Source organism: Cervus canadensis, chromosome 6, assembly GCF_019320065.1.
Source record: "Cervus canadensis isolate Bull #8, Minnesota chromosome 6, ASM1932006v1, whole genome shotgun sequence".
NCBI lineage: Eukaryota > Metazoa > Chordata > Mammalia > Artiodactyla > Cervidae > Cervus > Cervus canadensis.
The window spans coordinates 6,413,919-6,423,345 of record NC_057391.1 but is presented as its reverse complement, the minus strand read 5'-3'; the positions used below and the strand labels follow the sequence as shown (position 1 = coordinate 6,423,345).

General features: G+C 43.0%; 1 protein-coding gene across 2 annotated transcripts in view; it reads left to right on the top strand.

Moving 5' to 3' along the window:
- The first annotated feature begins 1,640 nt into the window (after nucleotides 1-1,640).
- The window catches only part of POC5 (POC5 centriolar protein), a 31,355-nt gene continuing 23,568 nt past the window's right edge, over nucleotides 1,641-9,427 (top strand). Inside the window, exons 1-2 of one of the 2 annotated variants that reach the window (XM_043470697.1) lie at nucleotides 1,641-1,761; nucleotides 5,622-5,717. In XM_043470697.1, the coding sequence (XP_043326632.1) occupies nucleotides 5,634-5,717 (84 nt within the window). In that variant the 5' untranslated portion in view covers nucleotides 1,641-1,761; nucleotides 5,622-5,633. Of the gene's footprint in view, nucleotides 1,766-5,621; nucleotides 5,718-9,427 lie in introns of both variants that reach the window. The other variant, XM_043470696.1, reaches the window with a different exon arrangement.

Sequence of the window (9,427 nt, the reverse complement as noted above, 5' to 3'; positions counted from 1 at the left end):
AGCCACAATGTACTTTATCATACAGGCATTTCCTCCTGATTTTTCCTCACTTCAAACATAATTCATAATTATGAATTTGTGAGGGGGGTTTGTTGTTGTTAACTCTGTTTTTTCCAGTTAGACTAAGTTCCATGACAGCAGAGTATGTCTGTTTTGCTTACCATTCTATTCCTAGTACCAACAGAATGCTTTGTACATGATGACTGTTAGATAAATACTTGTTGAATGAATAAATATACAGGGTTCAAGCTGGCAATTCACTTTTCATGGATTTCTGGGAGTGCTAGTCTCCTCTCTTTGGCTCCCCCTGTAGGAACCTTGGAAAAGAGTCTGTTGTAAATTAATAACATAGAGACAGGTTTGTTCTCTCTTTTAAATTCAGCTTCATGGAAGAGTGGTGATGGCTTACCCAACAATTTTCTAAGAAAATCTGCCCCCAAAGAGATAGAGAAGAGAAACATGGAGCCAAGTACAGGAAGGCACGGGGATAATGAATCAGAAACAATTACATAGTAAGGGGTCACCACATGGCAATTCAATTTAAAAACAGATTTAAAAAAAAAAACAAAACAGATTTTTGAACCAGTTGTGAATTTGTATCTATCAATAGGAATTTATCCTTTATAATAAGCATGGAAAAGATGGGGGGGGGGGACAAATATAGCTTGTGCCAAAGAAACTGCTGGTGCTCTTCTTATTTCATTGCTTGCATAAATAGAATTCTGACTCTACCCACAGGTAAGTAGGTGGGATCCAGGTTATGCCACTTCTATCTACAGAAAAAGAAACGGATACCTCATCCTCTAGGTGCCACAGGGAGCCTGAAAATTCACCAGAATCTCATTACTTGCCCTTCAGATTGGAACATTCCCTTTGCCATGTGGATCCTAACGTACCTCTAGCTATTATGCCAATACAAGCTGAAAGGCTAGTTTTTTTATGTGTGCGTGATAGGTATTTTAAATATAGTACGTCATTTAATCCCCCTACAACCCTATATGTGGATAGCATTATCCAAGGTGACAGTAAGTAGGTGATATAACCAGGATGTACTTAACGATGACTCTAAGGGCAACACTCGCTTCGCCAGAAGGGCTTGCCTTGCAATCTGACACGTTTGAAGTCATTAATATAACCTAGACTAGCAGTTTCGTAAAGTGGGGTCCGCAGACCCCTGCAGTCATAATCACTGTTGGTCTCTGTTAAAAATTCAGTCTTGCTCAAGACCGAAGGAATCAGCAGGTGGCGGGGTTAGTGATTCTGTCGTGGGGCACCCGAGGAAGGAGACGACTCATATGCCTGAGGACCACACGCACAGACTACGGGCACTGTCGAAAAGACACCAGTATTCCGCTCTAGCTGACTTCAGTCCTGCTTGACAGTCTAACCAAATCGGGTCTCAAGGTTGTCCGGTACCCGGCAGGCCAGAACCGCACTGACCCCGGGCTTCTGAACGCGGGGCGGAGCTACCTAAGACTCCGCCCTCTCCGAACCAGCCATAGCCAGGCTGCTGCTCTACCGAAGCAACTTCATTCCGGCTGCGCCCGTCCCCGGTGCGGGGCCCCGCCCCCGACGCGCGGACCAATCATACGGCAGGTTGCTGAAGCTCGCGGCCAATGCCCGGGGCCGTCTTTACTTCCTCTTTGCAGTTTGAAACTGTCAGGTTGCTGCTGGGGAAGCTGCTGGACTCGCTGTTGTTGCAGCGGCGACGAGGGGAGAAGACGCGGAGCGGGGAGTTGGGGTTTGCAGAGCGCCTGGGCGGTGGGTAAGCGGCGCCCCTGGCGAAGGCTCTGGAGTGGGGTTTAAATAGCCCCGGCCGGGTTTGTAGCCCCTGGGGATCGGACACGACAGGGTTGGGGGCGTCTTCGGGAAAGTAAGGCCCTTGAGCTGCTCTGCGGGACGGCGAGATGGAGAGGTTTCCCCTCCTCGGCGTCGGGGAAGAGAGGGCAGGAAGGAAAGTTGCCTGAAGTGTAATAACGGTATTGCAGCTGTAGGTTCGGGTCATTTAAGACGTATGGGCTAAAATGACCGTGTGTGACTCTTTAACATTTTGATGTGACACAGGGGTGAGAGAACTTGTAGCCCTGTGCTTGCTCGCAACTGCTTTTTCCTCTGCTGTAGTCCGTGGCGTGGGGAGGGCCTGGCGCACCCCCTCTCCTTGCCTGCAGTTAGGACAGGTCAAGGGCGCAGGGACGTCACTCAGCTGCCAGCTCCCACGGTAATTCACTATTCCAGTGCCTCTTGGGGGTTAATTTGAATTCCTGGACCCTGCTTCCGTTAACAGCCAGGTAATTACCAAGATCTAATTTGACTTATTTGGCCATAGACAAGCGCTCAGAAATTTTTATCTCGTGATTTCTGAGATCTTGGGTTAGAGAATTCTGAAAATTTGATTATCTGATGTGCATCTGCTTTCCATCAAAGCAAGTTTCATTTTTCTCCTTTGTCTCAGAACTAGAAACAATAAGGAAAATGGCTACTGTTGTAGGGTTTTAGATAAATTGTCAGACTTTGATGTCATCAAAACAGGACAGATGGAAGATTTATAGCATATTTTCTAAAAGTACAGCATTTGTTTTGTGTCTGCAGTATATATATTAAGAAACTCTTTTTGAGATGTGACCCCCAATCCCAACCCCCGTATTACCAGTACCCCCAATCCCAGGCCCCCTTATTACCAATCTTCAAACACATCCTAAAGGAAGAACTGAATGGAAATAGAAAGGACAAAGTTACCACAGTGGTGGATTTGAGTCCCTTAAAGCAGCCTGCCTTCTGCAGAGGCATGTGCTTATTTTATCCTCCCTAATTGGCTTAACTAAAGTCACTCATGCTGAGATTTAGTTTACTTATCTTGTGTCTACACAGTAATGCTCACTGAATACAGTTAATATTTCCTTTCCATAGTCTAGCCTCAATCTGTGTTTCCATTCTAATACTGCACTTCTACCTGGATCTGCCCTTTCTCCTTCAATTTCTTCATCTGGTAATTTTCAGCCTTCTTGATTAAGACTTGTTTTACTTTCCGCTGAAATTGTCCAGGCAAATGCCCCAGCAACTTCTGATTGCCAAACTCAAGGGATTCTGTCAGATTCTCATCTTCCCTTGGCGTCTGTCCCTGACCACTCCCTCCTGGAGGTTCCTGTGATGCTGTTCTCGGGGTTCTACTGTTCTGACTTCCTTTTCCATCATTTTTGGTTCCTCTTCACTTACCCTTTAAATATTAGCAGTTCTGATTTTAACTCTCTTCTTGTTACAATGGTGGTGGTGTAATCACCAAGTCATGTCCCACTCTTGGGACCCCATGGACTGTAGCGTGCCAGGCTCCTCTGTCCATGGAATTTTCCAGACAAGAATAGTGGAGTGGGTTGCCATTTCCTTCTCCAGGCATCTTCCCGACCCAGGGATTGAACTCAGGTCTTCTGCATTTCGGGTGGATTCTTTACCGAGTGAACCACAAGGGAAGCCCATCCCAGCTACAGTAGTGGTCCTTAACTTTACTAAGGCTGTAGTACCCTCTGGACACATATTGGAAGATGAGGAGCCTCTTCCTAGAAAAATATGCATGCGCTAAAAATACTGCACACGGTTTGGGTCTAGGGACCTCAGAATAAGAACTCACACTTCTTTTCCTAGGTGATCTTAACCTCTCCCTTGTATCAGCAGTTCCCATTATGCTGATTCCTCAGAATGAATTCCCAAACCTTTACCTCCAGTGCAGGGCTTCCACTTTGCTTAACCCCAAGAAGCACCTTTCACCTTGTAGTCATTGTGGACGGCAGTACTTGGACTTGTGCATCGAATAACTGGCATGGTCAGATACTCCATACTTGCAGCCTCACTTCAGTGCCTTAGAGTCACCTCACCCCAGGAAGTCTGATGATGAGACCATATTACCCTTCCCCCAGTCTACTTATCTTCCTGTATTCCTTGCCTTGGGGAGTATCACCACCATCCATCATTGCCAGCCAGAAATCTGGACCAGAGCAGCAGTTCTTCCCTTTAACCCCTTAACCGATTGTTGATCACAGTCTCAAATTTCCACTGCCACAGCACAACTTGCAGTCATACCTCTGACCCCATTTATCTCCTCCATTACTGCCAGAAGGAACATATATCTCTTGGACTACTGCAGTTGGCTCTCAATTGCTCTCTCTTTCATATCCCACCTCTCAAATCCATCCTGAAAGCTGCCAGAGTGATCGTTCTAAAAGACAAGCCTGATCATGTTATCACTTGTTTAATTAAGACTTTAATAACTTCTTTTAGAAAAAAGATGAAACTTTTTGACATGATGTAATTGTGATCTTTCATGATCTGGCAGCTCCTCACTTTGCCTGCTTCATCCTTAGCCAAACCCTGATCTGTGCCCTTTGCTCCAGCCTCACAAAATACTTGCAGTTCCTGGCATATGTGTCTGCATCTCTTTGTCTTTGCTTATACTGCACTGTTGCCTCACATATCCTGTATCTTTTATCTGTCTTTCAGGTCTCAACACCCCAATCGGCTGTTCCCATTTCTTCACACCCTCCCCGTCCTACCCCATGAAAAAGGCTACTCCAACCTTTCTACTTTGTGCCTCTGTTGTTTTGGGATCTAACAGCACTTTTTTCAAAAGTAATTACTACTATATGCATGCAGAGAAGGCACTGGTGACCCACTCCAGTACTCTTGCCTGGAAAATCCCATGGATGGAGGAGCCTGGTAGGCTGCAGTCCATGGGGTCACTAAGAGTCAGATACGACTCAGCAATTTCATTTTCACTTTTCACTTTCATGCATTGGGGAAGGAAATGGCAACCCACTCCTGTGTTCTTGCCTGGAGAATCCCAGGGACGGGGGAGCCTGGTGGGCTGCCGTCTGTGGGGTCGCACAGAGTCGGACACGACTGAAGTGACTTAGCAGCAGCAGCAGTATATGCATGTCTAGCCCTTCTTGTAGATTGCAGAGACCTTGAGAATAAGGACTTCTTCACCTTAACTTTCTCCCCAAGTCTTGCATATAACTGGTATTCAGATCATTTTGAATTGTCACTGTTTGCCTTTTAAGTAATTTATGTACTTGTCACTAAAAGTACTTATATTGTGACTTATTTTTTGGTTAAGATCTTAAACAGTGTTTCTTTGCATGGTATTAGAATTTGTTGTTCTGTATAATCTTGCTTTTCTTAAAAGAGTATTCCCAAAAGGTCAGTTCCTCAAGCAGAGAATTTACCAAATTGTTCCTTCTCTCTCGGTTCCGTGTCTCATAGGAGAAGACACAGCATCCAGGTGCTCAAACGTTGTTGAACGGCAGTCACACTCTCTTATGCTCCACAGCCCGCGCTGTGGCTTTTTCTGAGGAGCTTCCACTTTCCTTTAGTCGTTCATGTATTTACCTCATCTCCTTGACCACATCATAAGCTCACTACTTGGGAGCTGAGTGTTTTTTTCTTACCCAGTGATTTTTTGAACCCAGTGGGTGTTCAATATGTTGAATGATTTTAACATGTTGAATGATTATTGTTTCCAGGATAGGATGTTATTACACACAAACACACACACACTCATATTTAGAAAGCATTTTATTTTAATTTAAATATTGCAAAAAAATAAACTAAAGTTAGCTTTTACTGTTTTATAGAATTTATACAGAATGTCATCAGACGGGGAGATACGCTCGCCTCCAGTTTTGCAAAAAGACTCCGACCGAGACAGTTCTGTCTCCTCAGATCTTCAGGTAGGAAGACATGTCTAAATTTACTATAACTTATTTATTTCAAGTACATGACAGTATGAGGGAAAACTGGGAATACATTTCTCGTTCATTCATGCCATTTACATTTATAAGTATAATATGTTTATAATGTTTGTAAAATTATAATAATATCAAATGTTGGGAATTATTTTACACACTTGGAAAAATACCTCGCATTGTTTCAATTAACCTTTCAGAAAATAATCATGAACTCTTCTAGTATTCTCTGTACCAGAGCTCCAAACAATACAATGAAAGGAGAAGCTGAAAATCTGAAGAAACACTTTTCTGTTGAAATTTTCTCTTTGTAGCTCTCTCATGAATGTTGCTTTCACTTTAATGCAAATCAGTCTGCTGTGGAAACTATCCAGAGTTCTGGGGCCCTAGACTCCCCAGTGTTCCACTCTTGGTTCTGGCCCCTGCTGCCGCACCACTGAGCTCCCGCTGGTGCCCAGGACCTGGGCAGTGACAGGTACCCCGACTATGCAAGGTGTGGCTCTTATATGAAATGTTTTATATTTCTTTCAATTCTAAATGTTTTATCATCAAAAATATGGATTAAGATTTCTAGAGGAGATTTTGAATGAGAGAATACTGACATGGTGTATCTTGGGGTTTCTCCCTCTTAAGAGGGGAAAAGCTGGATAGTATGTTTATGCCTAAGTAGAGTAAGTGGCTGTTGACACCGTAGTAGATGACAGAAGCTTTAGGGAAATATTTTATGAAACAAATGTGTTCCTTTAATTGAAATTACAGGTTTAGGAATTGGGAAGCTATTAGAAAAGTATCCGTGAGTTTTTACTAGGGTAAAGTGGTCTGGAATTATGACATAGATGTTTCATCCTTGCCTTCCCTTTGAATGGTACCTCTCCCATTTCCTGCTTTCTTTTTAGGTGACAGTGCTTTACTGCATCCTTCATCTTTTCTGTATTCCAACTTCTTCAAAAGAGAACGGTTTAACTTAGGTATACCAGTGATACTGTGATTTATAATTAAAATATTTGGCCTTCATCCCATTTCTGGCACAGAGCTCCTAAAAATATTGGAATTTCCTAACTAGTGAGGAAATGAAGGTATCTTTTGTTACGTTGATGATGTGACTTTTAGACTTCACCCAAGGATGAAGACTGGTTGCTAGGAGAAAGCTAACCATGTGATTAGCTGGTTGGAACTTTCAGTCACACACACTCCCTGACCTTGAGGGAGGGGAGAGGGCCTGGAAGTTGAATCAGTCGCCAGTGGTCATTGATTTAATCAATTGTGCCTATTTAATAAAGCCCCATAAAAACCCAAAAGGACTGGGTTTGGGGAACTTCCCACGGGAGAACACGTGAAAGTGTGCGGTGAGTGGCCTGTCGGGAGAGGGCATGGAAGTGCCATGCCCCTTCCCCAAACCTTGCCCTGTATATCCCTTCCCCCTGGCTGTTCCTGGAGTCCAGCCTTTTATAATAAACTGGTGATCTAGTAAGTGTTATATGTTTCTCTGAGTTCTGTGAGCCCTCTAGCAAATTAGTCAAATCCACAGAGCGGGTCTTTGGAAGCTCTGGTCCGTAACTGGTTGGTCTGAGGCACAGGTGATAACCTGGACTTGCGACTGGCATCTGAAGTGTGGGGCGGGGAGGGCAGTCATGGGGACTAACCCTCAACCTGCGCAATCTGACGCCGGCTCTGCTGGAAAGGGTAGGAACTGAGACACCCAAGTGGTGTCAGAATTGCTTATAAATCAAGCTTCGTAATTGTTGGTTCCAGAACCCTTATAAGACCTTATAAGATGAACACCTTGTAAGATCTCATGTTGTCATTTTTGTCAAGAAACAAAGCTTTATGTCAAAGGAAATCTCTAGAGTAGAATTTTAAGAGATGGAGGGGAAGAATCTTCTAGACATGCCAGAAATCATTCTGTGTTATTGGTTACCTGTGCTTAGAATGCCACCCTAACTGAGATTCTGTTTTTAGTAACCCTCAACTTATGACCCTACTGGTCCTTGACAACAGTTGAAAGCCTGCCCATTTTCCATTACTGGAAACATTAAAAAATATAAATCCTGAAAATAATGTGTAAGATAACATAAAGTAACTATATATACTTTGACATATATAGTAAATATTTAACACCAGACTCTTAATACAAAAGCCCCTTATAAGTCAGTATTCCCCTTAAGGGCATTTTATTACTGTTTCCAACATGTGAATTCTTCATAAAACCATTGATGATGAATGCTGAAGGCTGGGCAACATCTGTAGTACTTACTCTCTTACAATCTCCTCTGATCACAACTCCAAAGTATCAGCCCGTTGCCCTGACCACACTTGGCATGCATGGGTTCAGCTGTGTTTCAGGGTCACATCAGTCCAGCGACTGAGGGGGGAGGCAGAATGACAAGTTTTGGTCATTACTTTAGGATTCTTATCTACCTTAAGGCAGGTTATCTTTGACAGTTAAGAAGATATTACTAAGCTCAGCTCAGTGCTCTGTGATGACCTAGAGGGGTGGAATAGAGGGGTGGGGTGGGAGGGAGGCTTCCGAGGGAGGGGATGTATGTGTTCCTATACCGATGCTGTTTCCCTACAGCCGAAAGGAACACAGCCTTGGAAAGCAATTGTACTTCAATTTTAGACACAGTTAGAGAGAGCAGACTTACAGACATGGGGCTGGGGGAGGGAAGGAAGGAGAGGGTGGGTTGTATGAAGGAGTGACATGGAAATACACGTTACCACATGTAAAATAGACAGGCAAATGGGAGTTTGCTGTGTGACCCAGGAGCTCAGATTGGGGCTCTGTAACGACCTCGAGAGGTGGGGTGGGGAGGGAGGCGGGAAGGAGGTTTAAGGGGGAGGGGACGTGGGGATACCTGTGTCTAATTCCTCTTGATGTTTGGCAGAAACCAACACAATACTGTAAAGCAAATAACCTTCAATTAAAAATAAATAAATTCTTAAAAATAAAAAAAATTATACTCCAATTTTTCTAAAAGGTATGAAAAAGAAAGAGGATATTACTTATTTTTACCCTAAACTAAAAAATAACCCATTTGGCCTGTGTCTGCATATATGAAATGTAAATAATTGTTTAAATGACTAATTTTTTCCATTTTTTTCCCTAAAGTAAGTTAAAATATATATGTATACTGAACACTATTAATGTATACATATTTACATCCCCTTTAACTCATACTGATTGTTGTGAGAACTTAGAAATACGTGTTTGGATCTTTCTCCCTTTTCTGAGGTCAAACTAGGGAAGCCATGAGTTAAAGTCATTGACTGTCCCTTCCCTTCCATTCCTGGAGCACAGTTTATTCCTGTGGTAGTAACCTAACTGAGCAGAGCTGATGTGGCTGCCTCTAGTTGTTATTGCCTCCAGAGGAAGTAGGTTCTAAAAAGTTAATTGATAGCAAAATACTTGGGTGTGTTTAGTTAAATATTCTTACTCACAGAAACCCATAGGGAAACAATACGGGTTGCTAATTTTCAAACACCTATACTGTATCATAATGTTCTTATTAAAGGTAGGGCTCTTTCTTTGATTTAGACAATTGCTGTTAATTCAATTTAGCACATTTCAAGGAGGTAATTTGGAGCATCACTTAGCTCTTCATCCTGATGGTGAGTCAAATAATAACACTTATGACTAATGAAATGATGATAATGGAATTTTCTGTATCTGAACTTTTTATGGGGAAAAATTAATA